The 20,729-nt window shown below is 43.0% G+C and overlaps 1 protein-coding gene across 1 annotated transcript in view; it reads left to right on the forward strand.

The window, feature by feature from the left end:
• Positions 1 to 20,729, forward strand: part of SCFD2 (sec1 family domain containing 2) — a 1,965,980-nt gene that overhangs the window by 104,117 nt on the left and 1,841,134 nt on the right. Inside the window, exon 2 of the mRNA XM_078678196.1 lies at positions 8,181 to 8,349. Coding sequence (XP_078534322.1) covers positions 8,181 to 8,349 — 169 coding nt within the window. The remainder of the gene's footprint in view (positions 1 to 8,180; positions 8,350 to 20,729) is intronic.

A 20,729-nucleotide genomic window follows, 5' to 3' on the forward strand; every position in this document is an offset into this window, starting at 1 on the left:
CTCCTTGTCCGTCCTCTCTCTCGATGGTCCACGACACCGCCTCCGTAGTTCCTCCCGTTTTCATTGGTTCCTCGTGATTACTTCCTGGTTCTTCTCCATCAACTTCCGGGTTAAGTATTGTGGCTCTCTGTGAAGAAATGGTACACGGGGATGATAACTAACCTGCGCTCAGTTCCTTCGAATCCCAAGATGCATTGGGTAGTTGCGGCATTACTGTAGGTTCGTTCCCGTTACAAACCCTAAAGGTAAGACAGCAGTCTTCTTCCTCACAATGATGCACTCTGTGAATCTCGATTCTGTGCTTCGCCAAGAGTAATAGCATTGCTGTTAGGCGTCGCACTCCCTTTGCGATATCTCTTACATACCTCATAATGGCTGCCAGTGGGGTGTTTTGGGGACCGTAATTAATGATCAAAGTTATACCCTCATATACCGAGGTCCAAAAGCAGGTCCACCATTGGGTATTCCCATGCCAGGTTGGGAAATGTTGCATTGTCTTGCCCACGTCTGCGACGATGCACATCCGTCGCGAGGACCATGAGATGCATCTGCACAAGATTGCGTTACATTCTGTGGCGAAATTTAATGTGGACCAAGCACAGTCTGTAATTAGGAGAGTGCCTTACCCAGTTCAAGACTGATTTGCATATGGCCATGTCTGAACTGGGGTGGCGTGGTGAGCAAAATAACGATGGATTAAACCCAGATCTGTGACTGGGGGTGAATGTTTTGCCAATGTTCAACATTCCGTCCATCACCATGTATGTTTTGCTGTTCGCCCTATGTGGGAAGGGTTTGCCCAGATGTGGGTCCCGTGCTCATTACGCCACTGGAGTCAAGCTATCCTGGCTGATGACGGCTGATGTGGTATCACTCTACACCTCAATCCCACATAACGAAGGTCTTGAAGCATTAGAGTGGAATCTACTAAGAGAAGAAAATTGTGAAGCTAATAAAGTCTTTCTGCTTGAATTGATGCACTTCGCACTGTACCACAGCTACTTTGAATGGCAAAACACTTTTTACAATCAATGTAATGGAACCTCAATGGGTTTTGGGGGGGCCCCCTCATACGCGAACCTGTATATGACAAAATTTGAACACGTTCACATCCTGAACAATGCCAACTGGACTGAAAACTTGATAACATTCAAAAGATACAACGATGACCTATTCCTAATTTGGAAGGGAGACAAAGAACAACTACTGACCAACATACATATACATACCCTAAATCAATTGAACCCCAGAATCAAATTCACTCACACTGTCAACAACAATACTATAGCATTTCTGGACGTACAAATCAAGATCATCAACCAGCAAATACAAACTCAAGTATTCAAAAAAGGCACAGATCGCAACTCTTGTCTATTATATCAAAGTTTTCACCCAGAAACCTTAAAAAACCATCTACCAACATCGCAATTCATCCGATTGAAACGAATTACTTCGGATATACAGACACTTGAGAATTCATTAATTGAACAACAACAACAATACCTCACAAGAGGTTATCCCAAAGAGATCCTTAATGAATCCATGAAAAAAGTAGCAAAACTTCCAAGAGAAAATTTACTGGCAACTGCTCAAAAGATGAATGACCAAAAAACAGTATGTGTGCTGAAATTCTCTACAGATACTAAGAAAATTTAAAAAATCATCAATCGACATTGGCCATTAATAAAATCAGAACCAGATCTACAAAATCTCTACAGCGATCGCATAACCTTTGCCTATAGGAGATCACAAAACTTAAAAGAAATTCTGAACACTAAAAAACCAACTATTTCACAACACAAAGGAACGAACAAATGCTTAAACTGCATACATTGCAATAATGTAATAACTGGCAAAACGTTCATGCATCCAACCCAAGGACACAAAATTAACCTTATGTACACAGGCACTTGTGACTCCAAAAACGTCATCTATGCTATTAAATGCCCGTGTGGCAAAATATATGTAGGGCAAACAGAACGAAAAATCAAGGTAAGAATATCAGAACACGAGCAATATTCGGACTAAGAATATGAAATCAGCACTAGCCACTCATTGGCTGAACTGTAACCATCAAATTGCTCAACTGAAATTTACTATACTCTAGATACTGCCGCAACGCTGTGATATAGACCCCATCAAACAACGCTTGCAAGCTGAATTTTTTTGGATTAAAAAGCTTAATACTCTGCAACCAACTGGAATTAACGACAGAATCGAAATGTCTTGTTTTCTATAATTTATATAACGCAACATTTGACTTCTAAGGATGACTCTAACCCCCCTGTAAATATTTGAAATTTTTGAATTATAAATATTTGAATCTTATTCCCTAACATAATTTCCTTCAATTTACGTTTTTCAGCATATTTAAAAGACATACTATTATGTCACTTTCATTCGCACGATAACTATGCTAATAATCCCCCTTTCACTTCGCCTTCACTAAGCACGTATTTCTATCATATCTATCTATATTTTGGATCTATCATCCCCCTGTAAGTCCCACCACATGATCGGAACTACACACCAATCCGCATCTCACTAACGATACCACGTGATCTAGCGCACACGATACACGCGATTGACTTTCACGTCAACATTGTAAAACCCCTAACCCTTCTTTTTCCTCTTCTATTATCTTTCTGTTTTATTGCAGAACAGTCTGTTTAACCTTGTTTTCGGCACCTTTTAACAACTTTCGAACTCTTTCACGAACCTGTGACCACGTGACCTAGTCACATACTAATAAGAACGGACCCGATAGGGTGATTCATTATTCCTTCGCTTCCGCGTTTGAATTGCATGCCGCGTACTTCACGCTCGCCACAAACTGTAAGTTATCTTGCATGCTATCCCTCCCTCTTTAACGACCGCATGTTGTATTATTCCTTCAGGCTTTAGGAACTGCTTCACCGTACTTTGCTTTATTGTATTTGTGCACTAGACTTCCAACTATCATGTAACGTTTGGTTTGCTTGAATTAATGCAGTGTGAAACAACAAATTAGATGTACGTACTAGAACGTAATAGCACATAACTGTCTATTGAACACCAAGGTTTCTTTTGAATGCTAAGGTCTTGTATGTTTTTCGTTTTCTACAGGCCCCTGATGAAGGTTTTTGTTTACAACCCGAAATGCATTGGGCATAATGTAACGATGTGAAATATTCATGAATTTAATTAATCGTTTACTGGAAATGATGTAAACTTCAAAAAGATTTTGTTCATCATACAATGGCTATGAACTAAATATTGCGTAAAAGCCTTTACATATGAACATTTAAACCGTTGTTTTGAGAAGAAACCACCTTGGTTTCAAGTTGAATGAGCGCGCCCTTTGTGATCAAACGACCACACTTTCTACTGATGACGGTTGATAGCCAGAAACCGGTCCTAGGATGCTTGATTCCGGTCCAGGGAAGACATGGCTTGGCAGTTCGGGCTGGACTGTTCCCATGAGGCACAGGATCAAGACTGATTTGCAAATGGCCATGTCTAAACTGGGGTGGCGTGGTGAGCAAAATAATGATGGATTAAACCCAGATCTGTTACTGGGGGTGAATGTTTTGCCAATGTGCAACATTCCGTCCATCACCTTGTGTGTTTTGCTGTTTACCCAGTTCACAGCAGTATTTCCATTGTGCGACAAGTAGTGAGGGATCTAAATCAACTTCTCAGCCAAGGCGGTCTCTAGGGGTACATAGGGTGACTAGTCCTGTACAGTAGTTTATAGTTGTTTTAATCCTTTTTCCGGAAGATGTAATGGCCAAGATTAAGTCAAGTGCAAGGAATAAAGAAGGGTCTGAGAATAATGTACTATACTCGGTGCAAAGCGCCGCCCGGAGCCTGAAATAGGTGAAAATGTCAAGCAGAGTGTGCTGTGGGATGTGATGAATACATTGCACTGAGAGAAATTGCCCCTCCAGATATAGATCGCCCAATGTAGAAAGCCTCCGGCAGGCTAATTGTCGACAAACTCCTTCGTCTGTGTGTGTTTTGGGAGCAGTTGGTAACCTCTCAGAAGGGTGCTGGGCGAGTACAGATTGTTTAAGTGGGCATGAAGGCAAAGTCTGTCCCACGCCCAGACAGGCACTCAGATCATACAAGCGATTGTATCAATTTCAGCCCACGGGCCAGCCAGAAGAGCACCTTCGCCAGTGGGCTGCACCATCCGCGTCAATTTCTTATTATAGCTGGAAGGGTCGTGGGGATCCAGTAAGACGCAAAGTATGCCTGTGCTCAAGAGCAGTATGGCGCCATGTCTGGGGCGCAGAGGCCATCCTGCTCAAAGGGAGGTACAGGTTGTCCAAAGAGATCCTCGGCTGTTTGCTAGCCCAGGCCATTGTGAGAAAATATGTGCAGAGTTTCTGAAAGAAATAGGTTGGGAACAGTATGGGAATGTTGATATATAAATATAAAGATTTTGTGAGGATAACCACCTAGACAATGCTATTTGCCCTTCCGAAGAAAGTGGCAGTTTAATCTAAGTCGGTATTCGGGCCCCCCTATCATAATTAGCCCTCCAAGTCAACAATGTTTCTGCTGAGTCCTAGTCTCAAATAATGGGTGGGTATTCGGAGGTGAACCTGTCTCGGAAGTGAAGGAGAAGAGGAGACTCTCACCAGTTTTATATGAATGCCAGTGAGGCCACCAAAATGAATAAACTTGCGTAATACAGGGGATATGTTGATGTGATGATTCCACAGATGTAGAGTAACATTATTCGCGTACATGGAGACTAGAATACTCCGATTTTGAAATGCAAGGCCCCTATCAGAGTAGTGTTGCAGCTGGCAGAGCCCCAAGGGCTCCATAACTATGGCAAAGAGCAGAGGTGAGAGGGGACACCCATGCCTGGTTCCCCTAGAAATTGGGAAAGGGGCAGTGACTGCATCATTAATGCGCAGCCTGGTACATGGTGACTCTTAGAGGAATTTAATCCAATTAATAAAACGTGGACTGAAGCCCATTCTCCACAGCAATGGCAGTAAAAAGTGCCTCTCCAGGGAATCGAACATCTTGGTGGCGTCAAGCAATACTGCTGCAGCTGGGGATCAAAGGAGTACATGAGTGCGAACATTGTGCGCAAGTTAAGGGTATACAATGTCGGGCAAAAGAGACCTCAATCGAGTTGCAAGCAGTTTGGCTCGGATCTTATTATCCATGTTAATGGACAAGGGACGCTAGGAATTGCACAAATTAGAGGGCTTCCCCGGTTTCATATGGTAAAGATCAACGCCTCCCGCATCTTAGGGGGGAGGTGTTCCAGCTGGAGAGCGTCATCGTAGACAGCCAAGAGGTACGGGGCAAGGATTTGGGCATAATCCTTATAGAAGACAACAGTCAAGGCGTCCAATCCCATAGCCCTATCGCCAGATATACTTTGGATTGTCTGAACTATGACCTCAGCGGTGTGTATTGGTTCGTTAGGTATCGTAGAGCTATAGAGATCAGTGTAAAAGGTAGTCATTCTATGTTCGAGGCCCTCCGTGTTAGAGTGCAAGGTTTGCTGGTCGTCAAGGGTTCCTTGACATAGTCACTAGCCCAGGGCCGGCGAAGAATTCTAGCCAGCACCTGTTCTGCACTGTCCTTCTTTCCATATCGTCGCACCACCTAGTCCTTGCTTATATGTGCATTTCCCAAGCAACCTCCTCATGGTATTCGTTGACCTTCTGCCTAATCGAGGGTAGGATGCCACCTTCACCACATAAAGAAGTCTAGCTCGAGCGCAAATTTGCAACTCGAGTTTAGCCAATTCAGCTTGTATCGCTCGCAGCACCCCAGCCTGCTTGGCTATGCTTACACCCCGAATAACTGCCCTGAATACCTCCCGTAGTGTAGAAGCGGAGGTTCCTGACTGAGAATTGTGGGAGAAATATTCCAGAGTGCTGGAGTGGACCTCATCACGAAATAGGGGGTCTCGCAGGGCATTTGCGCCAGGTGTGTGCCCTGAGCATGCACATAGGGAGAGCCAGCTCAAGAAGCACCGGTGCATGGTCCGAGAGTGTCCGGGGGAGGGGATCTATTGACCGCAGCTAGGGGACCACAGATTTGGTGGCCAGCTAAAATTCTATTCTGGACCATGTGTTGTGTGGCTCGCCTGCAGTTTCCCTCTCTGTCTAGGGGGTGCCGGTGTCTCCACAGATCAATTTGCCCATGGTTATTCATTAAGAGGTGTATATGAGGTGCTGCATGCAGGTGCCATCTTCTGGTATCACTGGACCTCTCAAGGGAATGGCCCAGCACTACATTAAAATCCCCCCCCACACACACACACGCAAACACACACGCACAAGATAGCTGTCTGCCTAACATTTCGGATCTGTTGCCAGAGTTCAATGTAAATGTCTGGACAGTATACATTGGGTCCATATACAGAGGCCAGGCTAAATGAGCAGCCAATGAACATGCAGCGAAGAACCACATGCCTGCCCTCTTAGTAGCATATGGGCATATCTGTTTGCCATTGAAGGCCTTTGCGGATGAGAATGGCTATCCCAGTGCATAGTTAGTATAGGCTGCCGTGTGGGATTCGGCGTGCCAGCTGGCATGCGGCCTGGGATGTGAGCAACTAGTCAAGTGAAGGTTCTGCAAATAGCAGATTTCAATGAGGTACAGATGGAGGTAGGCAAACGCTAATCGAGCCTTGCATTGGTCGTTTGGCCTATGGATGTTTCTACTAAGAGTGATCATTGCTAGGTAGGAGATTTTAACATTTGCTGTTGTTTGGCATTATAGGTATTCTAGGCATAGTAGGAGGCCACCAACAGGTAGAGTGCAGACATGCTTTCACCTCAAAAACATAATAACAAGAAAACAGTTGAAACCCACCACCCACTTATACCCCTCAAACCAGTGGAATTATCCACATCCCACCCACCCACCCCAACACAGAATCTTCTTAACCAAACAAAGGAATACATCTCTCAAAGTGCCAGGAGGCCATGAAAATGCCCCAGCGGTGGATAGCTGGGTGGCCAAGAGGTAGATGCAGTGTATAGGAAGGGCATGGTGATTGGTAAGGATACAATGTAAATGTGTCTTTGATGACTAACTTCCCATACCATTAGAGTGTTCTAAATGGTATTCCAGTGTAGCACAAGTTATGAGTGCTCCCAAGCATAATCAAACCAGTGGATATCAAATGGTGGCTTTTCCCTATCATTTTCGCTTTCAGAAAATCCGGCAAGTTGCACCCTACGATCAATCAATTGGTAGAGCCTCAGTGTTGATATCTGGTGGAAAATGTTCATTTGCTCAATCCAAGGAAATGGAAGCAATAAAAAAGTTTTCTCGTAAATAGAAAAATTATTTAAAAGATAGCGGTGCCCAGGCTGATCAGACAAATAGCCTTGAATCTTGTCCCACTGTGTTTTCCAGCTGTGTAATGTTCTAAGCTACAATACACAGCAAGGACTCCATAATACACGTTTGTCAAATCTACATTTAATTAACATTCTTTAAACCTTATTGATCAAAACTGTGAAAACAAATCGCCTGTAAGACCCATTAACAAAGACAGTTTCCATGGGTCTTTAAATAACACATGTCCTTTCAAGAACCTACAGCATAGAGGATGCTTATTCAGAATGCAAGTGACGTTTTTTCCAGCAGCTTTAGGAAAATTATGCATTCTTTACAGATGTATAAGTAGTAGTAATAACTGTTCTGCAGATCGTGCATAATACAAATTATCACCTCTGTTATTGACGTAAAGAATAGTTTCTGGAATGGGATGTGGGTTATTGTGACTTCGATTCTTTCAATTACTGATTCATTGTTTTGGGTCATCGTCCTATATCAATCAACTGCTCTAGAATTTCCCTTGCTACAAGGCTGAAGCTTCATAATTTAACCTAATAATTTCAGTGGAAATAGTCTGTACAGTGTACAAATGAGACGGAGTGAGAATAATAAGCTTCAGAAAGAGATTTTGCCTCATATAATGTAGTTGAGAGGTGTAATTCATTGAGACCTCTATGTTGAGTAGTGAGGAGAAATATTTTAACCTGCTTATCTGAAATTATTATTTATATGACCACACACAGCTGGATTATCCTATGAGTGTATGGACTATGTTGTAATTGAGTTGACCTTGTATGACAATAGATGACAGTCTGTTATCCAAGATTGATGCTATTTGTATCTTTTCTAATGTTTATTTTGTTATTATTTAGGAGCTGTTGGTCATCATGGAGACAGTCTTGTGGAGAAAATTATTCATACGCTCCCCAGGCTTCCAGGCCATACAATTGATGTAGCAGTTAACATGGTGGAACTCACAGCACTCCATATCGATGACACCTCTAAAAATGTAATAGCTCCAGGCTGCCTTGCACAACCTGCGTAAGTTGATGTTTCATTATTACTGCACTTCCTACACAGTAAACAATTTTAGTCAATCTCTCCTGATAGTTCTTCATAATAAACTTGCATGCTCATCTGTAAACATGCAAAGTAACTTCCAACGTGTTTTGGTCAATCAGGATAATTGTATTTATGTATGTAGAAGTTTTATAAAGTGCCCATGCTTTGGGAAGTTTTCTTTTAGATTATTTTTTGTCACTGTTGCTTAGGAAGCCATTAGAACATACCAAGCTCTGGAAAGGGACAAATCTATGGAATGTAAAATAACATTGTTCCCTTTAGCTCTTCCCTGCTCTATTGTGTCTTTTCTGAATATTGAGGCAATCCAACAGAATAAACTAAGGTAATGCAAGACTTTGGTGAATTATGTTCTTTATTTGTAGCCTACACCTGTGTAGTCTTAAAATTCTGATTAGGAAGGTGTAGATTAAAGAATGTGAAAACATATACACCAGAGACTCAGTTCTTAAAATATTACATGTTGGGGCAGATGTATGAAATTCTAAGCGACTGACTCCTATTTGCCTAGTTGTACACTGAATGGGCCAGTATGGATTTGGAACATCATGTGTTATGCATTCTATAAATTGTCAATCTTGATAGGTAATATAATTAAAACATCTAATGCCTATTGAAGCTTTAGTTACTGATGACATGTAGCCTTTTGGTGAATTTCTAAAAAATATAGTGTTGTGGAGTTCTGGGTTGTCTTGATCTTGGTTCTCCCAAACAATTTTGTTTTATCTTTCTTTAGTATTTGCTGAGTTTGGTGATTTTTATGAGCCTCCCCTATCGTTTTCCTGCATACAAAGGCCAACATATTCCAGCAGAATGTACTATAATATTCATGTAAACAGACATTAGCAATGTTGCTTTTAGGCTGCAGTATGGTTGATTACAAATATTAATCTCTGAATGTCTGTGAACTTTTCTCTTTGCTGGTGTAATTTCGACTACACACTTATTTCCACACGTTGCCACACTTGCCATTAACGTAATGCCATGGAAAAAGACTATACTTAATTTTAAGAGCATTTGCAATTTGTAAAATGGAAATCCTTCTATTTCAGGAAAACCGAAGTCTCCGGGCTCTTGACGAATGACTTGCTGCAAAACCTTCCTCTCACTCACCTCAGACATTAGAACATTAAAAGGACAAGATAACCCCATACTCTGCTTAACATGTGCACCTTTTTAGGTCTCGCACCTGCGAACCGGATCGCGAAAGCGATCCGTCGCTGCGAGACTTATTGCAGTCATGTCAGCTTTCAAGGACTCAAGGGGAACAGACAAGAGACAAGAGATCTGAACGCGCAGATCTTCGACTTGGATTAGGTCTCGCGCGCGTCAACTGTGAACAGCATGTCAGTTTCAGTTTTACACGCGACCCTCTACAGTTTGTGCCTCATGCACTTCTCGCATACACACACACAGCCACAGCTTTTCGCACAAGCACGCACACACGAGCACACACACAGAGACACGCACGAGCGCACACACACACACGCACACATACAGTTCAGTTCAGTTCAAAGAACTTTATTCGGTTAAAACATATAACCATAAAAGTAACAAACATACAAACAAATTACATTAATTACAATAAATACAGCTCATAATTATTATTGGAAAGAGGGAGATCAAGTAGACAGTTACACAATGAACTAAGATTTAAGCCATTTCAGTTATCATTTGTTTTCGTGATTTAAAAACACTTTTTAAAAAGTTTAAGACCACAGTTACAGTTAAAACCATATCCAATCTCTGTAACTCTAAAAAAGCTGGGCAGCATCTAGTTAAATTCATTTCTTTTAAAAAAGGGATAATAATTTTTCTACGATGGGCACCATAGAGTCTGCAGAAAAATAAAATATGGATGTCTGACTGAATTGACAGCCCATCACATGGACAAGTGGGCAACATACGATTCCATGAGTTCATATTAGGGAAGGACACCAGTCTAAAAAACATACAAAATCTAAAACGGGTTAAAAGAAAACGATCGTAGTTTGACATGGGCAGGGATAAATATGGCTGTACAGAGTTAATCTCACAGAGAGTAGGAAGATGGGAATGTACCGATTGTTTCAAGATTTCAGTTCTCTTCCTCTTAGCCTCAAGATGGTCCAGGCAGAGGGTTTTTAGTGTCTTCCTGGGAATGCTACCCAATGAGGATGGATCCAGATAGTAAGAGTAGCATCCAATCTCAGACAGGAAACACTTTACATATCCCAGCCATTCCACTCTATGCACGTGATCCAGACTGAGGATGTCCTGTAACAAGGCCCGGTTCATAACACATTCGTTTGTGGTCCATACCCTGTGCCACAGTAGGATAGGTTGAATTTTGATGATGTCTGTTATGTAAGGTTGGCCGAGTTCTGCATGGCAGTTATAGGTTGCTGCACATTGTGGAACAGCCAGGACTTCCCTCAGAAATTTATTTTCCACCACCTGGATTGGATCAACATTTGCATACCCCCACAAGCCTGAACCATAGGTGGCAACAGATATACATGTTGCTCTATATATAGTTAACATTTCTTTTATCGGCTTCATGCCCAATTTTCTGACAAAATTCTTTAAGGCCATGATCGTTTTCATAAATAAAAGTGTTCTAGCCTTAATGGCACTTGTCCAAGAACCTAACTCATGGAATAAAATACCCAAATAAGAAAAGGTTGGGGTATTATCTAACGGCACGTTGTTTAAAAACATCCGCTTCATGGGTTTACCTAATTTAGTGCCACAGTTCATAGTAAAGGTTTTGCTACAGTTTACTCGTAAGTCTAAGTTCAGCATAAAATTCTCAAAACTAACTACTAGTTTTTGTAGTGCCCGGGGAGTACGAGCCATGAGTACGGCGTCATCTGCATACATGAGTGCAGGGACTGCCCTCCTCCCCACCCTGGGCATATCTCCGCACTCATGCAGCAGGTGACACTCAAGCCCATTAATATAAAGAAGAAATAAAAAAGGTGCTAGAACGCAACCTTGTCGCACTCCCCGGCCCATGCTGAATTGTCTGGGGCATTCGCCCCCCCCTACCGTAGCGAACAGAAGCTGTGGCTCCTCTATAAAGATCCCTTAAAAAACAAATTATAATATTATCCACACCCAATCCTTTCATTATTGCCCACAATTTGGTGTGTGATACGCAGTCGAACGCAGATGAAAGATCTACAAAAGTTAGATACAGGCGTTCTGATTTTATCCTTATATATTTATGCTGCAGTAACATTAAATTTAAACCTTGCTCGATTGTGCCAATCCCTTTTTGGAAACCAAATTGCAAGTCGCTCATGATTTCGTTTTCCTCCGCCCAACTTTGGAGTCTTGCCAACACTATGCGTCCCAAAATTTTTATTGATGAATCAAGAAGGGAGATCGGCCTGTAACAGGCACAGTTGTTTCTATCCCCCTTCTTGTAAATTGGGACGATGATGGATTTAAACCAAGATTCTTTTAAACCCTCAGATAGAGCCGCATTAAAAAGTTGAACCAACATTGGGCCCCAGATTTCGGTATTTGCTTTAAATAGGTCCGCAGGAATCCCATCAGGCCCGGCTGCCTTGCCACCTTTAGTAGCCCTCAAGGCAAGCAGTACCTCTTCCAGAGTCACTACCAAATTCAAATTTGGATGTGAATCCGGTCTGAAAGGGGGATCTCCGCCATGGTTGTCATCCTGGGCCTTATAAAGATCAGAAAAATGATCTACCCAATTATCTTCATTTATTGCGATCTCAATTCGCGCCGTATGAGTTTCATATGGGAAAGGGGTATTAATTACCTTCCAGAATACAGCGGGATTTTTTGTTTTTGAGGCCGCGCAAAGTGAGTCTAATGCTTCCTTATTTAGCGCAGATTTCCTTAGTTTCAGGGCCTGATTATACGCAGACCTACAAACTCTTACTTCACTTTTATCCCTGGGGCTTCTATGTACTGCCTGTTTTAGGTTTTTCAGGGCCCTAGTGCATTTTTTAGATCCTTTGGCCCTACATTTCGCCTTCACCATTAGGCTACTTTTTATACTTGCTGCAATTATAGAAAAATGCTCAATTATTTGCTCACTCTTAGAGTTGTCGCCCAAACAAATCAAAAAACTATTAGAACACCCTTCCCAGAGTTCCTTAAAGAGGGTTGCGGGGATTACTTTGCTCCAATTAAGTGTGTACCCATTTTGTTTCCCAAGGACAACATCAACCACTGCCCCTAAAGGTGGCGCGGCCGTAGATGGGTCTGGGAACAAAGCTGCTACCTTAAGGCATTGGGGAAGATGGTCACTTATGGGCAATTTGATGTCTGTAACCCCCACTACTCTATGACCAAGATTACTGGAAGACAAAATAAAGTCTATGGTTGACTCCAATCCTCTACCAACGAAGGTCGGGGCAAAGGGGATGGGTTTTAGGGCCATCTCGTTAACAAACCCTAGATCGAGCATGAATAATAATTCATTAAGCAAATCTCCCATCAGGGTGTGATCAAAGTGGGTAAGATGCGTATCTCTGTCTGTCATTAATCCACATAGGCCCCGACTCCCTTTTGTACAGAGTTGGCAATTAAAATCACCCCCCCATAAAATTACCAATTCTTTGTCGTTTTTATCGACCTCTAACTGAAGTTCATCCTTTAATTGCTTCATTGCAACCACAATTTCATCCCTCGGGACATTATTATAAAAGTTAATAATCATCACCTTTCCTCCTTTAAAATTTCTTAAGATTATGAGCTGGAAGTAATTAGATTGTAAATTACAGTGAGCTTGTTTAATTTTGAGTTGGTTTGAGACAAACGTGATCAAACCACCCTTAGCCCTTCCGAAGTGGCCTCCCACAGCTGGAGTAAAAAAGGTTCTATAACCATTTACATGAATAGGAACCTGGGTCCATGTTTCTTGCAAAGCCACTATATCCTGACCGCTTATTACTGAATCCCAAGCTGGGTTAGTAATTTTTTGGCTCAACCCTGCCACATTCCAGAACAGCAATGTGCAGAGATCACTCTTTATCTGTCTCGGGGCTCTTCCTATCTTTTCCCCGCTCCCACTATCTTCAACTATAGTGGATTGCATCTGATCAGAGACATCACTAGGACAAGATGTCAATCCATCCAAGGTGGTGTACTCATGTGTTGTAGGCAGTTCTTGGGGTGACTCAGTAGGGACCTCAATACTGATAAGGGGAACCCCACCCGCAGTTGGAACTTGTGGGACTGGTGAAAGAGGGCTGTTCCCTACCAAATGTTCTCGGGGTAGCTGGGCTTGCTGTCAGTCCACCCCTTCTAAACCAGAAAGAGTCTGGAAACGATTTTGAATTGGTAGGTTATACGTATATGGGAGCGGTCCTCTATTATTCCATTGTCTGCCTTCAATGGGGTTAGACTCCAAATATGGAGAATATTGGTTACCAGGGGGAGGATAATATGTAGCTTGATGCTGTAGTCTAGGATAGAGGTCCTCCGGCCTCTGAATATAGGTAGAAGGATCTCGGTCAATTAGAAAGGCAGAATTTTCCGCCATTGGTTGGATTCCCCTTGGGCCAGCCCTATCCCAAGGTCTTACATTTCCAAACCCCTGATGGAGGTAAGTTGGTTTCTTTAATAGCTGCCTATCCCTACCCCAATTATGAGAACTTTTTGGCGGTGCGTATGGATAGAAATAAAATAATAGATGCGTGGAGATGGAAGTGCTATTATCCACATTAAACCAATCCCCGATATGCCTGACGGCCCTATGATCTTTAAAGTTAATAATTATAACGTCACCGTTTCTATCCTTTGGCCTAGTGCCCACCCAGTTGGCACGCCTTACGCTTATAATTTCGCCATTTATAGATGCAGGTAACGGTCTATTATCACGGAGCCAGAAGGTAACCTTATTCCGTAAGGCTCCGTGATCTTCCCATTTACCTGCAGATAGTTCTGGGACCCCTGCCATTATAATAACATAAGGGGCCGAATCAGGGGTTAAATCTACAGTACGGCTTGTTTTTTCAGAGGCAATGGCCAAGACATTCCCTTTTCTCTGCTTAGTTATCGGCGAATGCTTACTACCATCTTGGTTCTGGATCCTCCCTGGTTTAGATATTTGCTCCTTTAATACAGGAGCCGTCCCATGGGGTATAGCCAGTTGCGTAGTAGAGGCAGGTATCGTAATTACAGGGCTGGCTGGTCTTATCCCCTCTAACCCAGATATCCCTTTTTGCACAGATACTGGTGGTATGGGTGCAAGTAGTGGAGGGTAAACTATTACTTTGGGTTTTACAGAAGAGTCCATTGTTACTATGTTATTCATTTTGCCTTTTTCTAACCCCTTTACCAGGTCGAGAATATGCAAAGAATTTTGATTGACCTTTTTCTCTATTTTATCTAACTGAGTGAATAATTTAGAGGTCTTATCAAAAAGTGGTTGCATCACACCCCTAATGAGTTCTACTATCTTAGCGACCATTTCCGCCTCATTTACAACGATTTGGTCAGTTTGTGGCTGCGATGGGGAAACTGCCCCTTTACTTATTTTATGTACTCGGATACCCAGTGATTTACCCCCCCTTTTTTTACAGTTTCCGTTGGTTGGTGGGGAATTAGGAGACCCAGGAGACGGTTCATTAAACAATTTTGGGGTGCCCGATAGTCTGAGACTATCATTCCCTATAGGTAAATCCATTAGAGATGGGCTAGTTAGTGTGCTAGACAAAAGATTTTCACTTGTCACAGCACAATCAGCGGGGAGGCTATCAGTGTTACCTACAATCCCTGAATTTGACAGGTCAATAAGTAGCACAGAATCTTTATGGGAATTTAACACGTTAACATCCCCTATTCCCCCTAGCTTGGAAGATCTCATATCTGAGAATAATGGTAAGTTCCCACGCTCACTCCCCCCTCCTTGTGTAATTTTCTGAGATGTTTTCTTTTGCTTCCCCCTTCGTCTCACTCGGGCTTTCTTAAATTTCCTGGGTGATTCCCCTTTTGCCATGCTATGTGTTTCTAAAGAAACCGCAATGCCTGATCCTGTGGGAGCTAGATAATTTTGTAAAACAATGGTTCGGAGTAGGCCTTATGTGGTCCTTAAAGGAGAACAAGGGGTATTAGCGAGTATTTAATAAGTCGCTAGGGAGCATTGGTAGTAGGAAAAATGGACCTGCACCGTACTATTCACCTGAGCACCTGAAATACTGTGTATATATATATATATATATAATTTTGTGTCTTGCTATGAGAAAAGAGTAAAAATAAAAAATTCCATTTTTCCTACTACCAATGCTCCCTAGCGACTTATTAAATACTCGCTAATACCCCTTGTTCTCCTTTAAGGACCACATAAGGCCTACTCCGAACCATTGTTTTACAATATTATCATTCTACCCCAGGTTCTATTGTATGGGGTCCCCTTGTATATAACAAACACCTGTGGGAGCTAGAGCATGGGAATCCTCATCATGCTGACCCATATGAACCATGGCGGTTACAGTAGTTATTTTGCCAGCCAATATAGGCTGGTCTTTTTCCAAGGGAGTATCAGAAATTATAACTGAAGGCTCCGGGGTGATAGTAGTTGTGGGCGAGTGATCCAAACCCAGGGACAACCTTCTATTACTATTTATTTTCGCTACCTTTTTAATTAGTAAATTGTCCATGGTTACCAGTTTGGAAGACATATTAGAATATAGTTCCTAATAACAGTAAAGAACAAACGTGACTCATAGGAAAATATTTTCTCACTCACAAACTTTTACCGGTATAGAGCGTAAGAAAAGTTTTGACCCCTGACCCGGCTCCTCGGTCCACGGAGGGCCCGCTCTTTGCCCGGTCTTCGCCCCGGCCGTTGCCCCGCGCGCGTCCCGCGTGCGCGTTGCTGCCACAGCTTATCTAGAAGAGGGTCAGGTGAAGGGGGCGGGAAGAGGACCAGCTGCGGCTGCGAGGCGTGGCAAAGTGGCCGGATAGCAGGAAAACCAGGACGAACAACACTCCAGCAAGGAAGGACCCATACAGAGACACACCCCCCGCCCGCCTGCCTGCCGCCGCCACCCCCACCCGCCCAGGGGTGAGATGTCCCCCCCTCTTTCCTCACACTCACCGGAGCGGTCGGCGCGGGCCCCGCCGAGAAGCAGGAGGCAGGCGGTGAGCAGCAGCGGCGGCTCCATGGCGCTCGGTCCGTCCGTCTGTCTGACTGACTGCCGGCGCGTGCCCCCTCTCGGCCTCCTATACAGCTGCGAAAGAACAACGACCAGTGCGTCCCTCCTACGCACTGAGCGAGCTCGCCCGCCGCGGAAAGAGAGTATGGACAAGGACCGGGTCTAATATCAGCTGCGCACGACCCGAGGACAGCGGGCAGACCAGGGCCATGGAAGTAGAAGGTACAAGGGCCGCTGGCCCGCCTGCGCTCGTTTGAATCTGGGGTTGGTTGCCTGGTTTTGTATTGTTTAGGGCCCGCTGGACATTGCATAGCTTTTCGCGGTGCCGGGATAATATTTCACTGGACATATTGTTTATTTATTTATTTTTGTTAGTGCTATTGGGGGACACGCTACTCCGGGACCGGACCCGACCGCACCGGTGCTGTAACGCACCACGGCACTCTAACAGCTCAGTGCCTTGCTTTATTTACACATGGTAACAGTGTTCATATTTGCATCGCGCATTCACTTTACAATAGCTGCCGCCCCACACAGCACTCGCGGGGTGGGGCGGCAGCTATTGAAAAGTGAATGCGCGATGCAAATATAAACACTGTTACCATGTGTAAATAAAACAAGCGGCTGCCTTGAAGTTCCTCACTCACACACTCGCCCAGAGCCTTTACCTGTTCCTGCACTTCTTCGAGAACGTAGCGCTTAGAAGTGGCCCACACTTTTTTGTGAACCATGGGCTTAGAAGTGGCTCATTTATTAAAAGACATTACTCAAGTTCCTCACTAACACACTCACCAAGGGGCTTTGCCCACCGCTCCACTTCCTCGAGCAAGAAGCGCTTAGAAGCGGTTTGCTCCCCAGTATGGCGCTAAGCGCCCATCCTGACGGTGCCCGTTCTGCAGCTGTAACATGCCCGTTATTTATTGCTGGGGATGCAGGATTGAGTAAATGGCTTTTCAGTCATTTACGACACAATGATGTCATGGTCTGGCATACGTCATAGAGGCACACCCTGACCTCACTGGTACTCGCTAGTATTTTAGAACTGAGGACGGGCTCCTCTAATGAATGACGTCACGCTATGATCTATTTCTCTAACAGACATCAATTAATGGGACAGGCTGGACGTCTTCTAAACAATGACTGGGTTAAAAGAACGATGTTTTTTCACTAGACTGTCTCACCAAATGATGCATTTAGCGAATGACGTCAGGGCAAGCATGTGTTAACATTAAGTAGACGTCAACAAAGAATAAACACTTAGTGAAAAACATATTCATTGGTCTTTGGTGGCTCCGGATTAGGTTAAGAAACTGTTTTTCATTCTTGCCACTAGAGACACCGTTTAATGAAGGCATGTTGTGAATGACGTCACAGCTAGGCTTAAAACATAGCCAGACTCCACCGAGAAATGCGCTTTTCTTTCCCAATCTGTTATTATTATATGTTTGCTTTAGGTCGCCAGCAGCAACGCAGATGTTAAATATTCACTGTCTGTATCCAATGTCACTGTATCACTGGAGTGTGCATGTGTGCACCCCTGGCAGTCAGTTGCCCTCTATGAAGGGGGCTCCCCCCACCCCTGCCCCTTCTCACCTCCTAGCTCACATCTGCTTTTCTTTAAATGCAAAGGGAAAGTTTTGAGGAGAAAAAAGTGAGAAGAGTTTTGTAGCGGGAGACTTTCAGCCCCCCCCTTTAAAAACAAGCATTTGCAATGCAATAGATCTCAAATTTATGCGAGTTTAAGCCATATGACACTGCCTTTTATTTATGTTCTAAAAACAAAAATAAAATACATTGCTATTTGCAATGTAAATAACTCAAACTTGTGTAAATACGAGACCTATTGCATTGCAAATGCTTGTTTTTTGTTGAGTTTTATATAGCGCGAACTAGACCTGAGACATCAGGTATCAGAGCGCTTTACATAGCACCAGTTTCTTTACTGAAGTACATATTAATTTTTGTTGGGCACGGGGAGATTAAGTGATTTGCCCAGAATCGCAGGATTTTGAGCGTCTTTGCCGAGACTCAAACCCAGTTCCCCAGCTTCGAGGTCGACCGCTCTAGCCATAAGGCTACATCCTCTCCCTAACTTATTCTGCAATGTAAAAATAATTCTCTCAGGAATATGTGCGATGGAATACTGCCTGCCATTAACTTTCTGTCAGGACAAGGGATCTACAATGATGCGCTCTTTGATTTTTGCAACTGCAGAGGAAGTTGTCAACCACCGATGCCAGTGAGAGGTGATACCTGTAATCTTCAAAATCTCGTTTAAACGTGTTAACCTCATCAAGAATAGATCATATTCATATACCCCTCCTAGTGTGCCCCACACCGCAAACCCACAAAAGTCCAGCCACGTGCAGTACTATAAGACATGTACAATGTTGCATTCATTTACATTACCTACCTAAAGAAATAGGACTGAGGTCAACTTGTTAGCCTAGAGGAGATCTGGCACCTATTGTGTAGCTCCTTATGAGAGCTGAGTTTCAGCGTCTCTTCCCTAAGGCCTTTATCATGGGCAGTCATTTGTCCCGACTGTTCTTTGTTAGAACAGTCATGTAAGAGGACTCATAGCCAACATATCATTTGGAAACAAAAATAAAACCTGAAATCACCCCCCTGCATTGACACTATACCATTAAGTACAATGGAACAGGTAAGGTTGGTATAGTAATAGGAATGGGGTATCCCTGTCTGTTCTTCAAGCAGTGGGTCAACTGCAGTTATTTCCATTGCTGATTCTGGCCTACGTTGAATACTCGTGAACCTTCAAGTCACCCTTGCCTCTGCCCACCCTCGAGCCCTCACTCCATCCTGCCTCCCTTTACCCCAACCCACCCCTATCCCTGAAGTCACCCACATTTCCCTTTACCTATAGCCACCCCATACTCAGTCCCCTTGTCCTGAGATTGCAAACAAATTAACATACAAGGAAGCAGTGTAGTGGTACCCTGACTCCCTAGCTATTGTGGTGCCTCTACCTCCCCTCTCTCTGGGAACCGAAAACTCAAGCAGAGAGCGAGGTCCCCATGCGATCCTGTGGAACTACCGCAAAAAAACAATGGATGGAAAATGCGGTGTCGGTGTCTGCAGGGAGATACCTAAACAAGCCTCCAAATGTGCGCAGTCAAAAGCTATGCTTACTGAAGGATTTCGGTGAATATGATGAAAAAAAGTAGACGTTCACTGGAAAAACAAAGGTTTAAGTGATGGTATAGTTGGGTATGGCAAAAAAATATTACTTTATGTAAAAAAAAAAAAAACTAAAAAAAAAAACGTAGAAATTTACTGATAAAAAGGTTGAAGACTTTATAGTTGGGTATAGAAATAATCTTACTTTACGTATAAAAAAATCTAGAAATGCTCTGAAAGAGCCAAAAATTAAAGTGGCACTATAGTTAGGTAAGCTACTAAGATTTTAGCTTCCATTTAGAAAAGAAGAAAAAGTAGACATTCACTAAAAAAATACTGTAGAAATGCACTAAAATAGCATCCTAGTTAGGCCTTGACATAATATAAAACTATTGTTTTAAAACAAAAATCCACTGACATTCACCTGTTATAGTTTATGGTTCTAATTATAATTTGTGCCCCTGCCTTGCACTGCTTAGGACTTCACATATTACATCATGTCATGTTAAATGACATCATTGATGACATCACTGATGACTTCATACTATCATTGTGACACCTTTCTATAGGGTTTGTAGTCTTGAAGTAAGTTACAGGCGAAAACAATTTTCTAATCACCTTAATGGGATTACCCACTTAAATACTAAACCTGACCCGCAGTTTTAAGTCAAGAGGTTGCTTGGTATGCATTTGGCACTGAAAAGACACATCCTGCCAGGCCTATGTATTACACTCCATAGTTTAGTAAGATTTGCTACTCACGTTCCTGAGGTGGGCACAGTAGCATACAACCTTAGAGATATGATTACAACACCAGTGAGCGTTAACCCACCTCTAAGTGGGATTCCCCTACATTCTACATTATTTAACGATCTCCAAAGCCTCAAAATCGTTATCGATGTTATGGAACTAGACATCCACACTTTAGAAACGTCCTCATGAAATAGAAATTCTCTATAGCAGTGTATGACCAGCATTTAGTATGGACCCATGCCCAAATATCCACTGGTGGGTATTGTGTGATGGACAGAAGGTTTGGCCTTAACCACAAATGTTTTGGAGTGGCCTTTTGGCTTTAAG

The sequence above is a fragment of the Lissotriton helveticus genome, chromosome 2_2 (assembly GCF_964261635.1).
Source record: "Lissotriton helveticus chromosome 2_2, aLisHel1.1, whole genome shotgun sequence".
In the NCBI taxonomy this organism is placed as follows: domain Eukaryota; kingdom Metazoa; phylum Chordata; class Amphibia; order Caudata; family Salamandridae; genus Lissotriton; species Lissotriton helveticus.